Here is a 27,031-nt window from a genome sequence, read left to right as displayed (position 1 = left end):
AACTGTGCACCAGTGGGTGTAGTGCCATGGGGAGAAAATGAGGCTGAAACACGAAGGGAGTTTGTGCTGCTACACCCAGCCCTGGGCTGCCCACAAGGGGCTTTATTCACATCATTCATTCACATTTATTCACTTGGCTAAAATAGCAAAACAAATGCTATGAAGAAGAGGTGGGTATGAAAAGTAAATACAAGTTAGTTGAAGCATGAGATGTCCAGAAACAAAAAGGAAGGGGATTCCTTCTTACTGAAGGTTTTGGAGCTAACTCTGGCCAAAAGGTTTGGTGTTCTGAATTTGTTATTTATCACTAAGAACCACAGGATGAAGTTGTTGAAGCTATTCGGCCTGGGCCAGTTGGTGCTGTGTTCATTGCCCAATATTAGAACAATGCTTTTAATTCTGGTTTCATATGAAGTCATTCTCAGGTACAACAGTAGCTGTAATGTAATTTCTGATGTCTTAACATTGTCCCAATTTACATTTATAGGAAGGGAATTCCTCAGGTTATTTGCAAGATGATTCTCTGTCATAATACTGGCATCCCCAAGAACCAGACCTGGGCTGTCTGAGTTTCCTTCTTCCATATTCTGATTTTGTGCCTGTTCCCTGTCAGTGGAGTTTTATCAGTTCCAGTAATAACTTTGGACCTTCTCCTTTTCTGTTTTATATCACAAACTCTCACAGAATACATGTGTATTCATGTTGCTGACCAAAGCAATGCTCTTAGTTTTGGAGGCCGCAAGATACCTGGCAGCTAATTGGAGTTTTCCGTAGTTGCGTTTGTCAGAAGCAAACATTGAGATGTCAGAGAGCCTCCTGACAGGACCGCCGCCTTCTAAGACTCTTCCAGAGGTGCTTCAGGATCGATTTTCTTTTTTTCTGAAATTGCACACCTGACAGGACTTGATGACAAGTTTCATCACAAGAATATTAACTCAAAAGATGATGACTTTTTTCTGTTTTGCAGTGTGTTTTGCTGAAATTGATGCCTGCAGAATCACTGGAGACTTTCCAAATTAGCCTGTAACTCTTTCTCTTTACTCTAAATTCATACCCGTAGCCACAAAAACCAATGACACCTTTTTGCTAAGTTGTTAGTTCAGCCTGTATTTTTCCGTCCTGCTTTGATGTGAACACTGATCCCACATAACAGTGCCTCTTCCCAGAGCACTGCACCCGAATGTTTTTCCCTGTTGGCAGTTTGTTAATCTCAGCAGCAGAGTGCTTTGGAGACAAAGCCACAGCTGACAGCGGCTGCTTTATCAGGACAGACTTTCTCAACTTTGTTTTCACCTTTTGGTAACCTTCAGCAGATTCTGCTCTTGGCTGAAAACAGTATGCGAATGGTCACATTACTATGAAACGGAAAGTGGTACCTGGGCTGTCTGAAGGGAATACTTTATGTCAGCACTACAAAAATCAGAACACAATTTAGATTCCTGATGTCTCTTTATCTAACAGTGCCAAGCACTGAAATCATCAAGCGTGGCAATGTGTGTCTGCATGTTGTTATTTTTTTCTGCTAAGAATGTTTTTCCCTTCTTTCCTTTGCCATCTTAGGCAGTCTGGGCTAAATACACAGACTGCTTGGAGACAGCACATTTTCCAAATGCATCCTTTCTCCATCTCTTGTTTCAATATTGATTCTGGAGGAGTTAATCACATTTGTTTTATTTTCTATGATGTAAATTAAAATTGGTGTGGTGTTTGTTTTTAAATGAGGCTCTTGATTCGATACAAACATAAACATGAAACGTGTTCATGAAATACTCAATTTTTAATTACTTTTCAGATGACAAAGTAAGTAAATTTAAAGTAAATATGAAGCTCCCAGGTCTCTATTCTTGCATACTACAGCATGCATGTGATACTCAGACCAGGTATTAATATATGCATAAATAAATAAATTGGGAAATTAGAAACCATGGTGCTAATAGTATTTGAAAGACTGCACCGGGAACAGGCAAAGCCGAGACAGCTTAAAGGCTCCAGGGACAGTGCAAGAGGTGGCCTGGGGCCAGGATCCACCCAGGGATCCCAAGCAGGAGCAGAAGGAGCTGGGGTCAGAGATAGGGCTGGAGCCGAGGCTGCAGTATGGGGCCAAAGGGTCCATGCAGGAGGCAAGCGACCCACAGAGCCAAGCTGGAACCCATCAGGAGCTCCTGGGGCTGTGAGGGGCTGGGGCAGCCCAGGTGAGGCTGTTTGGGGCCAGAGAGGAGGATCAGCCCCCAAAGGCTGATAAATCAGGCCAGCTTCCAACTTGAAAACACCACTTCAGAAAATTGATCTTCACCGGTGGTACATGTCATCAGCAATTAGTTCCTATCACTCTCTGTAATTATCCCTACATCTACAAATGGTTGGTTCTTGGGAAGATTATCTTGAACTAGCTGTGAGGGCACAGACCCAGGAGCTGGTGGGCTGATGGTTGCAGACCTTAATGGCTGTGGAGGTGGAGGTAAAAGTCTCCATTTACCCTTTGTGTCTCTTTAACATAATTATGCTTAGCTGTCTTGCAGTAGGTGGTTGCTTTTGGTGGAGTTAAAATATTGTAAAATGCTTATACAGAGTTCTTAGTTGTGCTGTTTTGGTGTGTTTAGGTCTGGTTCAAGGCAAGCAAATGTGGATTGTATTTTACCCGGTCTGCTGCTGCTTTATGGCTGCAACAGGGCCTTGCTTTGGCTGCATAATTGTTCCGTTCTCTTTGAAATTAGGGTCCATAATGGAAGGGTTGAAATATCTTTGACAGAGGATGCAGGAATGTATCACTGTAGCATATCATGATGCTATTTTTATGGTTCATTTCTGCAGTACTTAACTGCTTTACCTTTAGGCTCAAAGCTGCTGTTTAATGCTCTTTAACTTTTATTGTCCTCTTGCAGTCTGTTTCAAACCATCTACTCCTCCTCCTTTCCAAAGTGCTGGTTTCTACATTTTACAGTTAAGAGGTGTTCCTTTATTGCTTCTTTAATCATTGCTTTCAATGAGGATGAACGATGAAAGTACTACCTTTGAACATCCCGGTGTGGGTCTCATTACCTCCAGACAGCTAGAGAGGCAGCACTCTGCTTTACAGGTTGAAATGCTTTGAGGGCTTCTTTATCACAGAGCACGGGGAGAAAAGTATGGCTTTGCAGGAAAGGTTTGCATCACTCTTTGCACTGTAAGGTTCATCCCGGGGATGGGAACCTCGCACAGGGCCATCTGCAGATGCCAGGCAAAATGAAATGACTCATAAATGAGGATAACAGAAGAGCTTTCACGGATGGATATTTGTCTAAGATTGCCTAATGTACTAATGTCTGTTCCTGTGCCTCATATTGATGTTAATTAATTTAGTTGGTACCATTACAATTAATAATACTTAATCCAAAAGGAAAAAAGATGAAATTAAATAGAAATTAGTCTTATTATTTAATCTCATAATTAGTCTCATACTTAAAATATTTTCAATCAAAATCTTTTAGCTGTAAAGATAATTTCGTATGTATGCTCCTAGTTTCTTTGAGCTAGCTCATAACTATTTTTTACTAGGCTTCAGTGAAGAATATAACATACCAACATTTCTCCTGAAATACAGGAGAAACAATAATGGCCACTCTTCTGGTGATTATGAAATCCCTGTTTCCTTAGAAGATCCTGTGGGCTGTTGAACAAAAGCAGTGGTCTAAATTTGGCGTCATTTAAGCAAAGTTCAATTTAAAGATTGAACAATCTGTAAAAATTAGCCCTAAAAAAGTCATGTTGCTGCTTCAAATATTTGTCTGTTCCTGGGGTTCAAGCTATCTTTCTTTGCAAGTCTGATTCCAACATAGTCACCGTGTGAGGTGAGCCTGAAGGGGGAGAGTAAAGACAGAAATGGGAGAAAAATGGATGGAGTAGCAACAATAGCTGTATCCCAGTTTGCACCAATGAAGTGCGTGAACCCACAATCGCAGAGCATCACAGCAGTGAAACATCTCTGCCCAGTGTTTCTGTAGCCGCAACCTTTGCGGCAGTGAAGAAGAAAACATAGTATGTGGTGGCTATGCACAGGCTAGAGCAGGCATTGCAAAAAAGCCAAGGACAGAGTAGGAGAAGAGCAGGATTTAGTGCTAAGAAATTTATTTTAGAAAAATTAAATATGTGAAATGTTGTTAATACTGAAGTCAGATGCTGTATGAAGACGGTGTCAAGATCAGCCTCAGAACTTCTGAACAGAATATGTAAACTTGAAGTTTCTGACTGTGTACAAACTCCAAGTTGCGGCTGCTCTTGACAATTGCCTATTTTGAATAATGTCTCAATATTTTGATATCTTTACACATGATGTAAAATGTTTTGGAACAAAACACTGAAAAATCTCTTTTCCTTTTGTTAATGCAAATTTCTAGTATGTATCAGGTACAGCAAACAACTGCTTGAAACAGTGAAATATGTCCTCCCTCTGGTTTTGTTTTGTCTTAGGTGGCCTTCTCTTACCAGCTACTTATGCTATAAGACTACAGGCACGTATGCTACAGCACCTCGGTCCTCCTGAGTTTGAGGGCTGGGGAAAGAACTGAAACTTTTGTTTGCTTGTTCCTGCTTCAGAAGGTTGCAGGAAAGTTGCGTAGACTTTCCACGTAAATGGGATCTGCGTAGAGAGATTCTGGACTTATCTGAAAATCAAAAGCATTTTGAAGAGGCAGTAAAGCACAGTCAAAAGCATCCACAGAGACTTCATGTACATTTGGGCCATGTACTTGGAGGAATTCCATAAACATTGTTGAAAGGTCATTTTTAGCAGGCTGATCTAGTGCTGTTTTCATAACAACTGTAAACTCTGATAAGAGATGAAAAAAGGGTGGAGAGAAACACTGCAAAAGCAAGATATTTACTGATGGTTCTGAAAATCTGTGTAACGTACTCCTACTCACATACACATAAACTGGAAGTTTTTACAGATTGCAGATAATTGCATGTTGTCATGATCTTGTTGGTTTGCATTTTAAGTTTTGAGTTGTGTGGAATGAACGGGCAGCATGAATGGCTGCACAGGAAGAAACAGGTATATTTAGGATGTTGCTTTTTGTTTTTGGTGGCTTTTTAATCCCAAATGATGTGATTTAGGATTCTATTTTCTACATTTACATGTAGACTGATAACAAAATTATTTTAGAGACTTGAGTTTCTTATTATAACATTTTATTATATATAGACTCGAATGGCTTATTAATTTAGCCCTGTTGCTAGTGCTTTTTCTTTATTTCTAGTTAAGTGAGTAGCTGAATTAAGAGATAGTGAAGAGCTTACATGTGTGCCTTTTAAAATAGAAGTGCTTTGAAAATTAGTTCATTAATTGATGCAGAAAGCTAAAAATTAACAGACCTATTGAAATGCAAAATGCTGTTGTCATTATCATCATTAGTGGAATAACAAATGTAGGCATTATTGGATTTCATCACTTTGACTGTACTTTGCAGCACATTTCTCAGAACTTTAGGGCAGAAATGATACAATTTTTTCCACTTAAGAATTTAGAGGTTCTATAGCTTGAGCTGAATCAGCATTGCTGAAATAGTTCCAAATCTGCATTATTGATCCTGCTCTCTCTCCCTTTTAATGTAAGTACATATGTGGAGTGACTGATTTTCTGTGTTTATATCTGTAGCTATTTCTCTTATTTTTTCCCAGGTGTTAGTTAGCAGTTTCATTTTTGCATAATGGGAGAATAAAAAACAGTGCAGATTTTAATAGTTGCATTATGCAACAAGGAAGGTGTCAGCTTGGCTTAAGTAAAGATTCATCTGATAGGTAAGTAGGAAAAACTGTTAGCACCTTGCTTCTGGGTCAGTCTGTCAGTCTTCAGCTGGGCTTAAAGAGACTCTGCAGGAAAGATACACACAAATTTAAAGGGTGAAGTAATTATTTATTGGCTAACTCAGGCAAAAGGTGACTAGGATTTCAGCTGGCAGGCTAAGTGCCGGCATGCCCACCGGCTGTTGTAGGGCACCCTGAGTTGTTTTTGGACAGGAACCAGTCAGGAAGGTGAGGGGTAGCCCCTGCGGCTCCATGGTTCTGCTGAGCTCTGTGTGCCACCAGCTCCACCACACCAACACTTCAACCCAGTTGTCCTTACTGGCCTTGCTGTTCTTTTCCCTTAATATTTTATGCCTTCCCATGTTGGTGTTCTCCCTCTCACATTCTTGAGCTCCTAATGATCCCCATCGCAACAATGCTTCTTTTTTCCGTAGTTTACAGCTTCTCTTTCCATAGGCTCTCTCAGCTTTTTGTCACGTCTTGTTGGCTTTCTGAGCAGCCCAGGCCCCGGTGATGCTGCTGAGCTGTATCATGCTTTGTGCTTCCAAGACCAGCAGCAAGAGCCCCAGGAGGGTATTGTCAAGGGCAGCTCCAGCAGGGTCATGAGTTGGAGTGGGTTATAAAAGCTCACCCAACAATATCTTAATTAACATCCTTAAGATCAAATGCAGGTTGTCTTGTAAAAAGGTATCCAGTACAAAGCTAATGCTGTAGCTGGGATACAATACGAATGTTTTGCCTTTTTTACCTACTCTGTTTTGGATTGCAGCTTTGTGAACGTTGCCTGTTTGTTTTGATTTAATAACATGACAGATCAGGGTTCCTAAAGGCTGGCACCTGCCTTCTTGTACAACATGCCACCTTCCTGCAAGGCAGCTTTCAATTACTGTGCTTTTGTGTGTCCAACTGTGTCTTTGAGAGTGCGGAAACACTGGTGACAAGCTGGTCTGGTACTTACGGCAACACATGACACTCTGCATTTTTAGAAGATGTAGTCTCAGGATGTGAAGAACCCAGCCTTCAAGGAATCACAACCCCTTCCAAGGCTGGAAGCCAGTGGTAGAGTTTGGCTGGAGGCTGGGCAGCTGCTGCCATGTTCAGAGTTGCATGGCAGTGTCTAGAAGTGAAAGAAGTGTTACCCTGGTATTGATGTGTCTGTTCTGAATTACTGCAGAATTGTTTTATTATTAAATTATTGGCACGCTTCTATGAAGTGTCCACTTCATTGATATATGTGTCTATTTTAAATTGCTCTCCATTGAAAATATATCTATAATCACAGAATATCCTGAGTTGGAAGGGACCCCCAAGGATCATCAAGTCCAACTCCTGGCACCACACAAAAAAACAGACCATGTGTCTGAGAGCATTGTCAAAATGCTTCTTGACCTCCAGCAGGCTCAGGGCCATGACCACTGCCCTTGAGGAGCCTGTCCCAGTGCCTGACCACCTTTCTCTAACCCCCAGCCTAACCCTCCCCTGTCCCAGCTCCATGCCATTCCCCCGGGTCCTGTCTCTGTCCACAGAGAGCAGAGCTCAGCGCCTGCCCCTCTGCTCCCCTCGTGAGGGAGCTGCAGGCTGCCATGAGGCCTCCCCTCGGCCTGCTCTGCTCTTGGCCGAACAAACCATGGGACCTCAGCTGCTCCTTGCACGTCTTGCTCTCCAGACACATCACCATCTTCATAGCCCTCCTTTGGACACTCCCTAATAGTTTTATGTCCTTCTGATACTGTGGTGCCCAAAACCACACACAGTACTGGAGGTGAGACCGCACCAGAGTAGAGCAGGACAATCCCTTCCCTTGACCATCCGGCAGTGCCATGCCTGATGCACCCCAGGACAAAGTTGGCTATCCTGGCTGCCAGGGCCCACTGCTGGGTCATGTTCAACTTGCCACAACCAGAACCCCCAGACCCCTTTCTCCAGGGCTGCTCTCCCACCTCCCACAGTCACCTCCCACTCAGAAATCACTCAAACTTCATTTGGGGAAGGATTGAGAGACCCAAGCAACCAGGTCTTGCACCACTCTAACCCTCAGAGTTCCTTGTTAGCGTAAAAGGCATTAGAACAGTTTATAGTTTTCTTCAGTCTTTGGTTTCTTTTTGTATGAAAGTAAGAAAACTGACGTTAAACTTTGCTGTCTGAATTTGGCAGATGCTTTGAGGCTTTCATTGACACAAAATATCCTGTGGCTACTCTTTTGGAGAAGGGCTTAGAGGACTAGATTTTTTTAGCCAGCATGTTATGCTCCACATTTCGTTATGTTTTTTCTGCAGTGAAAAAAGTCACAAAAATGTCACATAAAATTATAGATGGATGTGATTTTTATCACAGCTTAAAGATCATTTCTAAGTCCTTGAACCAATAAATTGAGCTGTTAACTATTCTCGTGGTATGTATCTTTTCTATTTATTAATTGCTTTTAAAAACCCTAGAATGAAAAAGACAATTTAAGCATTACAGCTCTCCGTATTTCTTTTTTTCATAAAGAATGAGCTTAGGATGGTATGAGGAGTGAAGGAAGCAATTTCTGTTAAAGTATCTTGTTCTTCCTTTCTATTACAGTTTTTCATCACAAAAAATGATATATTTTTTTCTCGACTGATTCTTGCAGCGTGCTGCCATGACAATCTGGCCAGAAAAGACGGGGGGGGGGAAGATTGTTCTCTCAAAGAATATGGAAGTTAATACAGTCTCTGTCAGACCACTATTCCCTGAACGCCAGAGGTCCTTTTGACCTGTGGGAAAATAAATGCTATAGAGAGCTCTGAATTAATGAAGAAAGCAAAATATAGCTTTTTCCATTTACCAGTAGTCCACAGAACCGTGGTCGAATGTCTCCTTGCAAGCTCCGCTTTCACAGATGTCACCTCTCTGCTGGCGCTGTACTGCGTGTAAGGAAGCGCTCCCTGCTCTGCCGAGGCCCCTGCACGGGAGCAGAGCAGTGGCAGCACACGGCTTGGGGCAAGGCCCCCCAGGGAGCTGCAGGGTGCTTAGGGGAGAGCTCTGAGCAAGCTGTGGTATTAATTTATTTTCTGCGAGCAGCATGCAAACTCCATCCATACCTTTTGTGGATGTTTAAGTTACTGAATCATTGCATGCTGATGATGGTGTTTTGCAGTTTTCTAGTGTAGGAATGTCTTTATGATGCAAAGAAATTAGACTGTTCTAAGATTAGCAAATTTATTCCCATGCTTTCAAAATTTAACTTCAGCCCTCATTTAAATCAAAGTATTAATGCTAAGTGAGGTGGTAAATGTGTTTTTCCTTACAGTACTTGATAGGTGAACAGTTAAGACACAGAATGTAGAGTTTATTTAATTCTAACATGGAATCTATTTGAAATTAAGTGAATGGGTGCAACTAAGATAATATCTTTTCATAAGCAGTCATTGTACAATACCTCGTGGCCTTACCTCTGAGGGACCATAATTAATGTTGATAAATGCTCATGTTCTTTCTTTGCAGCTTTGGTCCACAGACAATTGGTTGTACCAGAGCATGTCAAATCCCACATAGAAATATAGCTATAGATCATTGGTTTTAGGGATAGAGTTGAGACAAGTCAATTTATTTCCATTAAAAGCTGAATCTAGACTTAAAACTCTGGGGGGTTGCAAGTACTTTGTCCGTTATGTTCTCAGTCATTCTGGTGTGCGCTGCTATAACTTTGGGTGTTTCTGCTAATCTGGTCTCCAGATTCTGAACGCAGTGCCAGTTTTCCAAAATGGCTTGGTGGGTGGTATTTACCATATCTTAAAATATTTGTCTTTTTTTAATATCTTCTGAGGATGTAATTATTGTACTTTAGTAATGCATGGCTATCTTCTAATCTTTGCCACTTTGTCAGAGACCCTCATACAGACATAGTAAACTTTCAGGTTTTGAAATACATGGATAAGGAGTTGCAGCTGTGATAAAACTGTTTATTCAATTATTTTTGTTTTTTTTTTTTTGCTTTGGGAATGAAATATTTCCACAGATCCATTTCTCTCAGCCTTTTTTGCTTCTATCAAGTTCTGAGCAGTTTTAACAATATAATAGAAGTCATGTTTGCGTGTATAAATATTTTGATTTTCTTTATATACTTTATCTCAAAGTGGACCACGGTGGAACTATTTTCTTCTACTTTTTTTATTTCTTCTCACATGAAATAGTACATGATTGGCCTATTAAAGCATATCTAGATATTCATTAATTCATTTTTGGTGGGAGCAGAGTTTCATTATATATCTGAGTTTACTTTAACAATGCTTTATGTTAAAATTTCTGTTGGTACTGCAGCCGCCTTCTTGGCGGAAGAGCACATAAAATTCCTGGGTTAAAAACCTTGACATTTCAGATAAAGACAGTGCCAAGGACTGCCATTTCCACTTTAATTCTGTGATTTCCTGCTTTGGGGCAGGAAAAGAAAGAACTGTAAGAACTGCCTGTTGTGGGACCCTGAAGTCCAAACCTGAAAGGCTCACTTGAGCATGGGGGCCTGGGCTGAGGCAGATGCAGCTGGCGTGAAGGAGAGGTGAGCCTGCCTGCCTGCAACCTGCATCCGATCAGCATCACCACAGCTCTCCCTTCTGTCCACCTATCCTTCCTCAAGCTCGGTGCCACTTCAGTCCTTGGGTCCTATCACAGAGGGGCACTGTGCTCCCAGCACCACAGAGCCAGCAGAACGGCCTAAAACTGCTTCTGCTAACAAGTGTCAGCCAGGCTTTAATTAATCTGCTTGAGTTACTTAGGCTTTAAAAGCCACTTCTGATTGTGTGCCTGTGTCTGAATGTTTTTCTGTGGTGTCTCCAGAGCACAAAGAAAAAGTTATGAAAGTGAATACTACTACTACCGTAGGTGGCTGAAACGCTTTCTGAAGTAAACTAGAATTTTGTTGATTGTTGTGTGGGAGGTACAAGGTCATTTAGGGCCTCTAAGAGAAAGGGAAAACCAAAATAAACAAAAAAAAAAGTCAAACGAAATGATTTATAATATTCATGAAAGGACTTTATAAACGACTACCCTAAAAAAAAATGGTGTATTTTCAGTGGCCTTCTTGAAGACCACTGCCTTTATTCTCTGCTCCTCTTCTTATCATTTACTAGGAACATGCTGGTAGTCAGCTCTTCCTGACTAGGAAAAGAGAAGTTAATCTGGAGGAGCCAGGCTTCTGAATGGCTTTCTCCATTTTCTGTGTCTGGAACCAAGTTGGCAGCATTTTATGAGAATTCGTTGGGTAGTATATGCCATCCCTTATTTTCTTCTTAGCAAGTGTCTGGGCAGTTGAAGTCTGAGAAATCTTTTTTTTTTTTTTTTTTTTTTCTGCTAAGTCTTGTAATTCTGATGATAGTTTTAGCTGTTCAAACCAAAACTCCATAGCATTTTTTTTAAAAGGTGGTTAGTTCTAATTCTGGTAAAATACCTTCCTACAAGACTATTGTGCTTCTTAATTTTTTTTTTCTGGCAGCTTCTTCCAAGGCTGTTAATGAAACTCACTTTTATTTATTTATTTATCTATTTATAGGTTTTAGAATATTTTCTGGGTATTACTATCCTACAGGGAAATTATCTAAATACGTGAATTCAGAAAGGATGTTTTCTTGTAAAGTGAAATGTTCTGTTGAACTAACAAACTTACAGGTATTTCGTAATGGAACTAGTCGTTTAGTCCTATTCAAACTCAGGCGAAAAGGAATCGACAATGATGTCACATCTGAATATGACTCCATTACCAGACTGCTCCCACTTCTTCCAGACACAGTCTCAACATACTCAAAGACATTAATTCATCATGTTGATGTTTTAGCTAGTATCTGGTCAAACTGCATCTAATCATGGAAAGGATAAGAAGATATCCTGACAGCAGACATCCCAACGCAGTGTTTTAGCGATAGTTGTTAGGCTTTGGTGTCAAAAAGATTGTGAGAGTGTTCATTCTCCCTACTTCTTCAGACAAAATCATTTTACTATTTTTGTTGAATTTAATGCATTATGGCAGCTGGGAAAGAATGAGATATTATTTCTTAACTACAAGACTTTGTGTTTTAAACTATCATTCAATTTTTTGTTTTTCAGGCATTTCTTGTTTAAGACATCTTCTGGAACGACTCCACTGTTCAGTAGCTCTTCTCCTGGCTACCCACTGACCTCAGGAACAGTTTATACTCCACCTCCCAGGCTGTTACCTAGAAATACATTCTCCAGGAATGCGTTCAAGCTGAAAAAACCCTCCAAATATTGTAGCTGGAAATGTGCTGCTTTATCTGCAATTGTTGCTGCAGTCCTGCTTGCCATCCTGCTAGCATATTTCATAGGTAAGACTGTGTTTTCTCTGTCAAATCACATGGCTATGTCAGCAAATGAGGCTTCAGCAGATGAAAGGTTGGTTTAATCTGTTTCACAAATCTGTGTAGTTACTAAGCAAAGAAAATTGTTATTCTTCATACTGATTAATGAGAAAAATACGATTCTCAAGTCCTGTTCACCGTGATAACCGGAGTGAGAGCAAGAAGTCAATTCAGGATCCTCAGTGAGCCGTGTTAATTTTAGGTGTCATGGGTACACAAAAGAGGCTGATATAATTTGGATTTTTTTGGATGTACTACCCTATGTTGAAAATATTTGGAAAAAATTGTGCTAGGTAGTAAATCCGTAAGAGTAACAGAAGCTACTGGTGTTTGAATTCAAGTATTACTATAGTGTGCTGCATTTAGAGAAAAAACACAAAATCATTTTGGTAAGTCTCTGTATCTGTTGGCATGCCTAAATTCCTATAGGTCTTAGGCCTGACTAATAGATAAAGCTATTTGGTGTGCTGTTGTTTTCAATATTCCACCCATCCTTAGGGTTTTATAAGGAGAATTCAAAATTTTGTGCTTATTTTCTTTGATTAGCATATTAATAATAACCACACTAGGTTCTATTCTTTTATCTTTTTTTCAGATTTTTTAAAAATGCTCCCATTTTTTATTTTTTTCCCCCAATATCCTTCTCATTGTCTGTTGCTTTGGAGGTTTTTCAAAGGGTCTACAACAGTTAGATGTGTATTTTGTACCTTTTACAGTGCCTTAACAATACATTGATGATAAGGACATGCTGCACAAACTTTCTAGCTTCCATGAGTAAATGGCAAAAATATGGTAGCTTGTCAATGTTTTCTGTAAATACTTTCCAGACCTGTTAAGATTGTTTTTTCAGTTCATTTTTGAAACTCTGTGCTGATATTAATATGTTGCTACCATGAAGAGTGAAGTTCATACATAATATGCAAAAGCCCTGTGAAGGTGCACTGAATTTTCTCCCTATTCCCTCCATTTGAAGAGAAAGGTTATATGGTCAAAACCAAAATACATCAAACTCAACAGGGTAGATGCTGCTTTCTAAGGAAACCTCACTGTTCATATTAATGATCTTCCATAGGTAATTAATACATACAGGAGTGAAAGAGAGCTGATTAGCTATTTTATTGCTGCTGTCTCCGTAGGCCAGGCCTGCATCCCAGCATACTCAATACTACAAAACTAAACATCTTTCTCTGTTTTTTCAGCAGAAAACCTCAGAAGAATAACAGGCTTAGTTTGATATATAAATAAAAAGATTGGAAAGCACATGATTTATTGAACTTGACAGTTATCATACAACAGCTCTCAGTTTGAGTGATTATGCACATGGGAAATGATATACTGCAAGCTGAATATTTTAATCATGTGCATAACTTTGAAGTGATGGATTATGAAATGCATTTTTCCTTGTTATTTAGGTTACTGTAATCTAAAGCAAAGCTTTGCTACATGGTTATTGCTTTACACAGTTTTCTACAACATTTAAGACAAGAGCTAATGTAAAGCAATGCATTGACCCTTAATAATTGATGAATGATCTATCACTTCAAGTCATGACATAAGTGATGCCTTTTGACAGAAGTTTTTGAGGTCTTTTTTCCTGACTAAAGAATGATGAGCACAATGGAGTTGACTAGTGAGCATGAGAAAGCAGGTTTTAGAAAGTGTGTTGGCTCAAGGATTAAATAATGAGAAGTTACCTGACAAGCTTCATGCCATACACAGTAAAGAATAAATGAATTGAAGAGTAGTTGTCAAAACCAGAAAATAGCTGTAATTAATCCTCTGAATAAATTTGGTGGATCGTCTGTGATAATAATTTAAAGTGATGGAAAAGAGAGAAAAGACAGAAAACTAAAAGGAAGCTGCATTGTCTTCAGTGCATTGAGAAGAGCAGTAAGGCAGAAGGGATGTGCTTAAGGCCACCAGCTATAAGCTGACCCACCCATCAAATAGTTGGGACTGCTGTTCTCCAATGGTATGACTTGAGGCACCAAATCATCTCCTTACTGTAAGAAATTTCAAAAACCTTGCCTTGTTCTGCATTTCCCCAGAGGGATGTCTTTTCCTGGGCATGTGCAGAAGTTCAGTCCTGGGAAAAATAAATATTCTCTCTCCCGGGCTAAGAGCAGCAATGTGAAATACCAGCTGTCTGCTCTGCTGCAGCTTGCTTTGGAGCTCCTGACCTACTAAGCCCTGAACTGCTGTGAAGACAAAATAACTCTGTCTTGCTCCAGTCAGTCTGTCGGGAGAAAAAAATGTTTTTCTGTTTTCAAGATGAATAACGTACCAAAATCCCAGTTCTGTCCTAATCTTTAGGACAGTGGGAAAATGAGAGCTGTTAATCTACCAAGAGAGGTGGAAGTTGTAGGATGTTGTTTAAGTTCCCCCCAGATAGGCAGGAGGCAACACTCCATGTTGCACTAACTCCCCCCGTGTATTTTGCTGTCAGAACTTCAAACCTAGGAGAGTCTTTCAAGGTGCTGATAATGTTCTTCTGTTGGATATGTCCACAAAGGAAATTTCTTGCTGTCCACCATAGCAGAGGTCATATTACTGGGGATACATCTGCTAAAAGTAACAGTTACAGAACAAAGTCTTCAAAATTTGCAGTGAATGTTTCTGCTTATTAGGTTTGTCGGTAATTCTGGGCTCTGTGAAGAGGATTTTATCAATGCTAGTGAAGACTATTGTGGGAGTAAATGAAAATGCAATGCTGGCAAATACGTAAATTATATTGAAAGAATACTTTGAAGTTCGCATAGACTTCAGGATTTCTAAATGGATTGTCCTATTATAAAAGAGAATTGGGTATTGAAGCAGTTCATTGAAAACATGCTGTCTGCAGATTTAAACCTGATTTTCAGGCAACTGCCGAAGATTAAGGGTGTCATGAAAAAAATTCTAATCAGGGGTGATTTAAAATGACAGGGAAAAAAAAAGTATCACAGCAGATAGAAAAGAATATTAAAAGTGATTTAGGCATTCCAATTGCTTTTCTGATAATAGACAAATAAAAATAGAATGAATTAAATGACAAAACTACAAATGAATTCACAGGGCATAATAACCTTTGGAACTTTTTGCAACACAACATAATTAATGTTAAATAACGATGATCCTGCTATTTTTAAAAGTTAAACATCTGTCAAAATAGTGACAATATATCTTGTTAAAAGGGATATGGTTTTTTCTTTTCTTCTGGAAGATGCGTACAGATTCATCTTTTAGATCATAAAATACCATCCAAGTGTGGCTATTTAGATAGACTCCTCCTTTATAGGCCAGTCAGTTCCATCATTATCTAGTCTAATTTTTCCAAAATCTTCCAGTGGAACTTATCCTGATTGATTTTGGGGACAAATACCTGCAGGTCCATGTGGCACCAGTCTACTATGATGTGGCATGTGCCTGCGAAAAGTACGCTTGGTGCTGTGTGCAGTTTGTTATCATGGACATAGTCTTCTATCTAAATTCCATTACGACAACAGAGTTTCTGCAGAAACTTTGACACGTATCAGATTCACCAGCTTGAAAATGAAACAAGCCTTTTTTTGTTGTTGTTACAGGAATAGACACAGGCAAAAAAACTTTACGATTATTTCTATGAAAAAGAGCATTTTAAGCTGTCTCTGTGGCTGTGTGCTGTACTACTTTCAAGAGAGAATCCACAAAATTCAGTTCTTCAGTTAACTTATTCCTTACGTAGTATACAAAATGTTATCTGCTTATTTAAAGCCAGTATTGTCATCTCTCCGTTTCTTCGGTAGCCTGTTATTACTGAAATACTTAGCATAATTTGGTAGTATTTCACATCATTTTGGTAAATTCCAGCATCCAAGATGTAGATATAATAGTCTCCAATCCTCTTCGAGACGTGTCGTTTCACGAAGCCTGGGAGTTGTTCCCATTGTCCTGGGGTGACATTTGAACAACATAGACTCAGCCACTCAGATGAGGACATCCTGAAGATATTGGACTGGTGGTGAAACCCAGTTACAGGGAAGTAATTTATAAAGTGTCAGAAGGAAAGCATATGCTCCACACATTGTCTTTGTCAAGAGTGTTCACTTCAGAGGTTGAGAGTGATGAAAGCATTTGTCATGTTAAATTAGTTTTTAGCTCTTTAGATTCATGCCAAACTTGGAGAGAAAAATCAACAACAACAAAAAAGCAGGAAGGGAAAAAACAATTAAAAAAAAGTGGAGTGGAAAAACAATTTTTTTAAAAAAGGGGTAAGGAGGGGAAAAAGCGTCTGCTGTGTTTTCCACAGTAGTAATTCCTGCCAAACATTAAATACCATATTTTTGTAAGCCCCTACCCTGCTCTGATTTCTGCCAATCTTACTTGGAGCATGAAAGACCATCTGACCATCAACATGTTTGTATGTTAAAAATGACGTAATTTTCAAGTATTTACACTTTCATTGGGGGGGCAACTACCAGAATTACTGTTTCCTGTGGAAATGAAAAACTACAGTGGGTTCAAAGGTGCTCCACGTGAAAATAGTATCTTCACACTCATACTGATAATTTTAATGTTGATGCTATTTTATCTACTCCTATCCTGTGCGAGATGATACAGGAAAATAAAAGGAAAATGACAAACAGAGAACAGCATGTTTGCACTGCATCTGTAGTACATATGCTACACGTTTATTCCTCAGTGTTATTTGGCCTTAAAGATGCACGAGGCTTCAGATAAATTTCAGTTTTCTTCCTAAACTTGAAATAGTATATTCCCTTCTGTGCTATAGAAAGGGTTGTATTGCCAAAGATTCTCTGGCAGTTATTCAGGCAAATGAAAACTTATTTTTTTATTTCCTATATATGTATATATTTAAAATTAAAGTCTGAAAATAGTGGTGCATAGAACAAATATTTTGGTAAAGCTCTTGCTATTAGAAAGCATCATAGTAGGTAGTTTCTGGACATAATACATCTAGGCAAATAGATGGTTAATTTATCTTGTTATCTTTCTCACAATAGTATTCATTTGTTTCTGTGACAGTCAGACAATAAAATTTATGGGGTTTCTGATGAAATTAGGCTTGGAAGCAGAAGTCTCATCTTTACTCTGCATGAAATACGTGCGTGTACCACAGCTTTTACAAAAATGTATTCTTTAGGTGTTGATATCAACTTGAATTCTTTTCTTCTCCAAAATGAGTAAGATATTTGCTAATGCAAGTGGTTGTGTGAAGTTTCTTTTTCATTTGTTCTAATTTCTTCCATTCACAAATGCAGTACTCAAACTGTACCTGCAAACTCATTCAGAGCACTGCCAATGTCACTGCTCCCACAACACAGATATGTAACTGACTGCTTTTAATTTGACTGGCTACCACTTTTGCCATTCACATGAAGAATATTTTTGAATTTAGATGACATTGATGGTGATATAGGTCCAATCGTCTTTTTGACCCTGATTCTACAGATCAGGATTCATCAAAATAGTTCATACAAGTGGTTACTTTATGTATCAGCTGATTTATTTTGATTTTTTGTTGGTTTTGGTGTTGTTTTTTTTCTTTTTCTGGCAAATGACAACCTATGCTTCATCTGATTTCTTATGCTGCATTTGTTGTATTTTACTTGTAAAGTCAGAAAACCACTGACTTTGTCTTGTCCAAGCTTCACTGAAATCAAATATGCTCGACATTCTGGAAACCAAAACTGAAAAAAGGGAAAATCATGCAAAGATGGAACCTCTGAGAGGCAGAGGGCATCTGGTTGCCAATCACTGCTATCAAGTTTCACTTGAGTCTTGCATCTTGTGAGATTAGATGGTGACAAAGGGTTCTGTTCTTACATTTGCATTGAAAATAGGTGTCAGTTAGGGGGCAGTAATTGACTTTTAGGATATGCCTGTCACACGTTCAGAAATTCTTGCTGACTGATAGCAGTGAACCTGGGAAAGAGAAAGGAGCTCTGTACAAATAGCGCTGTAAGCTCGCCTGCTGCTAGCTCTGAGCAGGGAGGCTTTGAGCCCTGCAAGGACAAACCGCTGGCCCCTTCCCCTAACAAAATTCAGCCCTCATGCTGGGAATGGCAGGGCCTGGCTCCAGGAGTGTTAGATGTGGGGTTCCAGCCTAGCAAGCATCATGTTCCACAGCCCAAAGGTGTGGGAGAGCCATTAAGCGAAGGAGATGATTTTCCTAAAACAAGCAATGTGCTCCTGCTGTCTCTGCATAATGCCACAAAGAACAGGAGGATTTTTATGGGAGGTTACGTGGGTATAGCTTGCCTGTGCTTTTCCTGGGTTAAAAATAAAAGCTCGATGTAGAGATTTGTTCCAAGAAAAGCAATGCACATATTGTTTTGCCTAGCAGAGATCTCAGAGATAATGGAAGCAGCTACCTTGCAGCATGCAGGGGCAGTTTTATCTGCCCATTCAATTCTCCTTTTGTCTTTGCTGAGGATTTTCATACAGTAAACCTGAGCACTTGAAGCTAGAGTGAGCCTAATGTTTCTATAACTCACAAAGTGCCATCAGGTGCTTAGCACTTGAAATTGAAAACACTTTCTGCTTAGCTACCAAGATAAAAAAAAGCCTGCTTAGAAACCTCAGCAAGAGACAGGAGACCAAGATGATGTTTTGTGTTGGGAGTCAGAGGGGTTTTGCATGGGTGTCTGTGCGTGTTTTTAATGCATATTGCACAACACAATCCAGATAAGTCCCAAAAAATACTTTCCACAGGTTTCATGGATGCTGGTAGTTAGAAGAGTTAAAAGATCCTGCTGTGAACTTGAGAAAAACAATGCATCAGTCTAGCTGCTGCATGCTGTGGCAGAGGTTAGTACCATTAAAACAAGTGATGTAACAGGATAACAATGGCTAACCTGGAAATTTTAGAGAAACAGTCTTTAAAATTGCTGTTGTTGTTTTGATTTCCTTTTTCTATTCAAAGCTGCAAGAATGGCTTCGTCGGGGGTGCTGTTTCCCTGACTTGTAGCAGCGCTGCTGTTCCGGATGCTGTGCTGTGCTTCACATGCACTGCTGTTGCCCTACCCCTCCAAAACGAGGAAATATCCTGGGTTTTGTAACGGCCTGTTCTTACTTCGATCAGCACAAATACTGATTTTTTTTTAGTAGTGTAGGATTTAATCCCAGAATCATAGGTGTGAAGGCAAAAGATCATCAGTGCAAAGAGATAGCAGAGATAAGCAGATGCAGAACAAGTGTTCTAGGAAAGGACATCGGGGGAAAAAATGATGAAAAAGCTTTGAGACAGTTTACTGAGACATGCTTTATAACCTGGTCCAACATACTGAAATGAGCCCATCTTTCAGAGGAAGGGTGAGCATAAGTGATATTGAAGATTAAATTTTGCTAATATCATGCTAAGTCAGATGTACCTATCAAATAAATCTGCGGTCATTTTCTCTGAAAAGTCAATGTTCAATATCAGTGTAAAATGTCTCAGTTCTCCCTAGGGAAACGTTGCTCTGTGAGCTGCTATTTATGCTGAGATCACCAGTTGATCACTTATGGACTCATTTATATTGGTTATTTGGTGCTGTGCTTCTTTAACTGATCGTGTTGGTTTGCACTTAGTGTGCTTACAGATTTTATTCGTTTAAGTGTAGAAGTACGTGATTGCTTTAGGATTATAACTATTGCTCAATGGGTAATAGCAGATCAGAAGATGTGACATGGATTCTGTAAGTGTAGCTAACGTAGCTGTTAGAACACTATTATGAAAGCCATTTAAAAAGAAAAGCACACAAATAAAAGATTTAAGTGTACTAAAGAGATAAGAATATTTGAGGAACTTGCGGGAAGACAAAATATCAAAGTAGGAATTAAATTCAGGTTGCGAAAATGATAGGGTAACAGACTACAGAAATTATGGAGTAAAAAGTTGAACAGTGGGAAGAGGAATGACACGTCACTATAAAATGACAGAAAACTTAATTTCAACGCATTAAGTGGTGAATAATCTCCTTTCAGTAATCTAAAAAACTGTTTAAGAAACAATTTTCAGGTTCATTTCAGCTTTTGCTTGTTCAGGCTTTAATTCTATGCAGTCTTGCTGCATCTGTGAGCTGCCAGCTCACTTCAATACTCAGGTACCAAAAAACAAAACAAAACAAACAAGCAAACTCAGTTATTTTATGTAGTCTGTATGTCCAGTAATAACGTTGTTGACTTGCAAAGGTCAGTGAGTCTGAATACCTAGCACACCATGTTCGTGTTATGTTGTGCCTTGTTATTAATGCTCTGTATGATACCCTTGTAGTTATAATCAGAAAAACACTATTTTCCATGACAGTCTTATCTGATCCCTGAGACAAATTTCGCACTCTAGATTTAGGTTTCTCAATTATACGATAATTTGCGTTGGAAGGAGTCTCTGGAGCTCTTTAATCCAACCGCCTCCTTAAACCTGGGTCATCGGTAAAGTCCAGTCTGGTCTTGAAGACCTCCAAGGGCACAGACTGTGCTGTCTTGGTGGGCAGCCTGTTCCATGGCTTGTGCTTGATATTTCCTTATCCGCAGCATGCATCGTTACACCCTTTGTATCCCATCCTCCTGCCAGTGTGTGGAGCCTGGCTTCCCAATGGCCTGCAGGGACCGTCAGGCTGCTATTTGGCCCTGCAGCCTTTGTTTCTCCAGGCTGGACAAAGCCAGCTCGCCCAGCCTCTCCTCGCAGGGCAAGTGCTGCAGCCCCTGACCACCCTGGTGGCCTCCGCTGGGCTTGCTTTGGTTTACTGATGCCCTACTCCTACTGGGCGGGCCCAAACTGGCTCCAGTTATCGCAGAAGCCGACTAATGAGCACTGAGCAGATGGGGATAATGGTCTCCTGGCTGTGCTTCTGTTCCTACAGCCCAGGATGCTGCTGCCCTTCTTTGCTGCCAGGGCGTGCTGCTGGCTCACGGTCAGCTCTCCGGCCAGTGGCACCTCGGGCCTCTCCTGCAGAGCTGCCCCCCGGCCAGTCCCCAGCTTGTGTCACTGCAAGGAGTTAGGGCTACTTTTAGTGATGAGAGGCATCTTCGCCTGAAAAGTGACGAGTGCTGAACTCTAAGACGTGGGCCTTTCACTGAGTATGAATGAATGTTTCTTTTCCACAGCAGAATTTGACCATGACGGTTATAGGAAAGCCAAAGCCTGTTTTATTTAACAGCACATAGGTAATATTCTTAATATTCAGGAAGTTCTCTTCTACTTTATTTCTCATAATCATTTCTGACATCAGAAGCTTGAATTTAAACACCAAAATAAAGAATGCAGGTGGTTAGAAAAATCATGTATTGAATTGTATGGTGAGAAGATTTGATAATGAGAGAATCACTATTGAGACCTGCCATGTGATTATTAGACATTATTAATGTCTTTATCTTGGCTATTACTAAATAAACAGTAAACAAGCATTTGTATTAATATTACTCCTGAATGGCAAAAGAATTTCGTTCTCATACGTTGATGTTACAGAACCTTGCTTAAAACTTTCAAGATGCTCTGTGTTCATTGGTTTGTTTTCTTCTTCTGGAATGTCCAGATTTATCCTGCTCTGTTGCGTTTAATTTTTAAAAAGTGATATACATTATGCATAACAGTGCTGCAGTTAATTTAAGCTTTTTTTAATTTACTGGTTGGTTGATCAGCTGATTTCTTCCCACATTTTTCTTGCTAAGTACTTTCTGAGGAAAGACAGAGAATAGAAGTATTAATGTACAAATGCCACTGGAGTGGAATAGGTTCCCCCTTCGCCAGATGAGAACAGATTATCTGTTCTTGTGGTCCTTTGTCTTGCAGGAATTGACCTGGCTTAGACAAAGACTCTGAAAGGGCAGTCAGGCTATTGCATATCTGCTGCCTCTTCCTGTATGCTAATAGCTGTTTTGTTTAAACCTGAGCGTACTCCACGAGCAAAAAGGGTTGCTGGAAGATTTTGGTATTGATATGCTGAGAAAATTAATAGATGTTGGAATAATCTCAGGAGCACATAGCAAGTGTCCCAATGTCATAATAAGGGCAGATGTGAACTGAGAGTATCTCAGCTGGTCTGTGGTAAATGCAAAATACTTTAAATAGTATTTAGGCCTTCAGTCAAGGAGGTGTCATGAATTTCACAGCCTGTGTACCAGAGTAAGTCGATGGACCACCATAGTCCCACCTATCTTGCTGTATTGCGTTAGCATGCTTATATCATACAACGGCTTCTCCAAGGAGAGAACTGTGCACGTTTGTTAGACTGCAGTGCAGAGCTGAAACCTACAAATGCAGAGAATCACGTTAAAACTGGCCACAAGGCAGCAGCGATCTTAAGGAGAAGAGGGATGCAATTTAGGCCCCTAAGATTTATTTAGGCCCCTAAGATTTATTGAGGCAAAAGTTTATTTCACCTGTTGTTTCTTTCTTCGTGTGTGTGTGTATAGGTATCTCCTTCTACATCTTGAGACTCCATTAATCATTGAAATGCAAGCCTCCAGCCACATGAGAAAAGAGGAGGAAAAACCCCATAATGGAGACTGCTTGTTAAGGACAAGCTTAGGATTATGATTATTCTTACTTTTGCATGCAGACTTTCAAACTTTTTTTTGACTCTTTTCTGTCATTTTAACTCTTGAAGTAATATTACTGTCTTTATAGCCTGAATTATTTTGAACCTTAAAAACATCAAAGTTCTTTAACGTGGGCCAGGGATTTGGGACTTGGTTCATTAAGAGTGTTAGGGTCTTTTTCACAAGATGAATTTTTCTGCACCTCTGGAGGCTTCCTGAAAATCCTAAAATAAATAATAGAAAAATAGTGATTTAAAACCTAATTTCTAATACAAACCAGACCTGGCTGTCTAGATGAAGAATAAGCTTCAATAAATGGAAGACAGACGCAACCCTCTTCAGTATGAAGAGTAGCGAGGATGCAGAAATAGAAATAGGTTTTTCATTACATGAGGGATTATGTTTGGGCCAGAAGTGCCAAATATTCTGTGGACCGCAGCTGCACTTTCTGTCTGCTGTTGTATTAGCTGGTAATAGTAAAACAATGATGTGATGGTAGAGACAGCTATTTGTTCTCAGAAATACAGAGAAGTTGTTTTCCTTTTCTTTGCTCAGATTGCCATATTGTTCTCTGTGGCATATCTTAAAACTTCTATCCTTTTTGCAACAAATGGGCTACAAATTAAAATACACATCATCCTCAAACACCACCTGAAGATGCACATCCAGCTGCTGATGTGCTCCCTTAGCCAAGTTCTCCCGTCATCCTGACACTCCGTACTCAATTCAGGGGCACATTACTTGCTTGCACAACCTGGGTCATTGCAATTGGCAAAGCAGCCATGGGCAAATGCTGCCAGTTAGGCCTGCAGCTAAGGAAGTGTGCAACTATTACTGAAAGCAGGGAATTTACAGACATGCAGGAAAACGGCAAGATGCATCTTGCCCCTTGACTGATTTTCTGTCATTTGATCAGCACAACCCACCGTCATATTAACACAAGCTGGGAATAGTATTGGTTTCACGATGCACTTTGGTGCAGGGTTTCACTCAATCTCATCTTAGAATATTCGTGAAGGGAAATACTGAGGTTGAAAAGCTGTGATTTTCATCACTTCTTTTACATTTTATATGGATCTCTGCAGAACAAGTTTTATCTTTTGCTTTAGCACAAATGAAGGTTTAACAGCATTTAATAGAAACAGTTTTCTTCATCTGTAGGGTTTTTTCCTGTCAAAACTCTCTGCATGTTGTTTCTATAAAACCACTGTGAAAACCATCTGCTTAACTCTATTTCACTGTGCTATGAAGTATTGCTTTAATATGTTGTTTGACTTTTTAAAGTGAGCATTCATAAATCACTCATCTTTTCCTTCCATATTTACCAGAAGAAAACTGTAAACAGCCAGAACAGGAAAAAGCTTTTAAACACAGTGCAATTTGCTTGACATTTTCTTGAAACTCCTGGAATAGGAGATACATGACAGGTAAATTGAAATAGAATTGAAACAGGAATTTGCTTTGCCGTGACTCGGTATGCATTTGAAAACGTGCCGTTTGGAAGCCAGCGTTCTTGATTTCGGGAATGGAACATTTCCCAATTCCTGAATACCAGCTTCAAGGCTGTCTGCAAATGAGCCTGAGTCTGAGGTAGGACACCTCACATTTCAGCTACTTTGGGTAGAGCAGCGTTTTGCTGATGAGTAATGGGGAAAAACTGCTGGAAATACTCAGATACCCTAAGCACATCTAAAGCTTTAAAGCAAAATTTTGTTTTGCTGGTTGAAGGTTGGATTCAGTCTTCTGCAAGCATGTGGTGAGGGGAGGAGGCAGCACAGATTTTTCACCTCCTCCTCTCTTAAAGTTAGTTCACCTGGATTTGATGATCCATTTCTTCCCTGCCCTCGGCAGTGGCGCACACACCACTTCACAGGGTCTCTCTGGCACCATCAATCTGTTGTATGAGGTTGCAAATCAAAAATTGGGTGGGATGCCATGCTAGGAAAACAAATAGTACCAGTGTCCTAGCCAAGGAGCAACAGATGGGGCTAAATTCTGCTATCGCTTTAGTAAATCCAGCTAGAAAATCTATAACCAGCTTTTTCTTTACTTAAACTGAAATAAACTAAGTTCCAAATCTACAAAAGGAATTCCACATATGACCTCATAGCATTTGATAATTTTAGCTCTGTAGTTGATGTTGGGGTTGGTAGGTTTCTTTTAATTGTCTCTTTTTCTTTATTTTTTCTAATTGTTTTTCCATATTGGCAGTTTAATTCTTGACTGTTTGGACATCTAGCTGACCCAGATATTGCTGGTGTCTTCCAACAAAATGCAGTTTTAATTACACACTTGGATTTTAAGGGAAAACATATTCTGTGGTACTCTCATAATTAAACAAAAGTTCATGTAACCACCATTACTCTAAATTTTATTTTCCCTAAGAAAAAGTGAGCATCTTATTTAGGAACAACAAAAAATTTGTAAGTTTTATTTATTTGCAAAGCAATAGCTGCTGTGATTGAAATTAAACATGGAATCATGCTGCTTCTGATTAATTCTAGTGCAGAGGAGCCAAAAAAAAAAAAAAAGGACTTGATTTTACTTCAAATAGGCTAAATTGGCTTTTGGTAAATAATGCTAGTTGAAAGAATCGAAAAGAGAAATTGAAAGACAAAAGTTTTATTTCTGGCTCCATAACATTGCATATTCAAATTCAGCGAGATTCGAGATTATTTTTTTAAAGTGATTCAAGTTAAGGCTATGATTCACTGTTTTTTAGAATGCAGACCACTAGTATTTAATTTTAATTTAGCTTCTAAGTGCTTACTTTACTGTGGGGAAAGTAACTGTTGTTATTCCTACATCCCAGATGACTAAATTGAGTTTCAGTAATGTATGTATTTTACACTGCTGTGAAAAAAGGATCTTGGGGCTGCTGGTTTTGAGTGTCCTTTTTTAGAGCAGTATCAGGCTCTGCGGTATTTAAATAGACTGTAATAACTAGAACAAAAAGAATAGCACTGGGTTTCAGAAAGAAACCATGGTGCTAGTCGGTAAAGTATGGTAGACAATTCAGGTATATTAAGGCAGCAAAGTATGATAGACAATTCATGCCTGTTTTTAGGCAGTTTGGGAGGAGAGATCTGTGTGTGTTAACATTTGTGTCTGTGGGTAATGTAACTAACCAGCTCTTCACCAAGTGCTGGAATAATATAAAATTCAGTACGCTCCCTTTCCAAAGAATCCTAAATGTTCACATCACATTTAGAGTATATTTCCAGAATAGACACTGATAAAGAGCAGTTCCTTCAGAGCAGGAGTGAAGCTGGACCACTTGGGAAATCTTTCAGTGCTGCTCCTATGGTGAGAGTAAATGGCAAATATTAGGTTCTGGGCTATCAGTCTAGTGTCTTCTATTAGCAGGATGTTCCCTTTAAACAATAAAATTAGTTCAAATACAGTCTAATGTGATGGAAACTATAGCGATAATAATTAAGTATTTTATACTAATGCTCTTTTCTGAGGGAAAGAAAACAAGTTTTATTCAATTTCCAGTAAAGCTTGATGAGAAGAATTTTATGGAACAAGGGAAAAGAGCAGCATGTTGCTTCTGCATTTGGATTAATTTTCTTTTGGAGGGAGAAGATCCTAAACACTAGTGAAGCTTTCAAAATTAGTCTGCTTTCACAGCAATCTGTCCTTTCCCACCTCAGGTTTACTCATCCATTTTCTAAAGCTGATACTTCACACCTTTCAGTGCTATCACGTGTAGAACTAGTTCTGTTTTGTATGTGTTACTGTTAGCAGTGGAAATGTTTTCTCATTTAAGAATCTGCAGGAATCTTGCGCCTGATTCCAAGGGAAATAATTTGTAAATTACTACTGAAAATAATTAGAAGACTTTAGACAAGAAAGATAAAATACAAGGATAAGTGAATATTACCAATACCTTTTTCTTTTTACTGTTGACAACTCCGTTTGCTACCATTCTCAAGTTACTTTAAAATTTTTTCATGTTTTTTGGAAAAGACAGTCAATAATTGGATCTTGACAGCGAGATCATGATGCCATCCTTATAACCTGATATAGATTAATTGGGAGTGGTGTTGCAAAGCTGTATGAAGTCACTTGTTTCCACCGTACAGATTCATAAAACTAGATTGATTTTTTTTTTCCCCTTGACCATTAAAATTTTACTCATTAGATTTTTTTTTTCACTTTCTTTGGATAGCTTTGTATTGCTTATCTGCAGAATTAGTATAGAAATGTACAAGTTTTCTTGTTGGTGTGTATGAATTGAAACAGCTGGGTACGTCTTTACTGCTTTCAAGATTGCTCAGCAAGTGCTTGCATTCTGGTGCCACAGCACTGGTACGCATTGTATCGTGCTACTAACAAATTCAGTGTGCCTTCAGTCCACAGCATTCGTGTGCCACCTCCTTAATGCAGTGCTCACACAAGACTCCCGAGCC

The 27,031-nt window shown here is 39.4% G+C and overlaps 1 protein-coding gene across 4 annotated transcripts in view; it reads left to right on the top strand.

The window, feature by feature from the left end:
- The window catches only part of TENM2 (teneurin transmembrane protein 2), a 1,590,996-nt gene that overhangs the window by 1,419,062 nt on the left and 144,903 nt on the right, over positions 1-27,031 (top strand). For 3 of the 4 annotated variants that reach the window (XM_040574031.1, XM_040574032.1, XM_040574033.1), the window contains one exon: positions 11,842-12,080. In XM_040574031.1, coding sequence (XP_040429965.1) covers positions 11,842-12,080 — 239 coding nt within the window. Of the gene's footprint in view, positions 1-2,272; positions 2,459-11,841; positions 12,081-27,031 lie in introns of those variants that run through there. The other variant, XM_040574034.1, reaches the window with a different exon arrangement.

This window comes from Cygnus olor, chromosome 14 (genome assembly GCF_009769625.2).
Source record: "Cygnus olor isolate bCygOlo1 chromosome 14, bCygOlo1.pri.v2, whole genome shotgun sequence".
Taxonomy (NCBI): Eukaryota; Metazoa; Chordata; class Aves; order Anseriformes; family Anatidae; genus Cygnus; species Cygnus olor.
The sequence above is the reverse complement of the archived record's forward strand: the minus strand, read 5'-3'. Positions and strand labels throughout refer to the sequence as shown.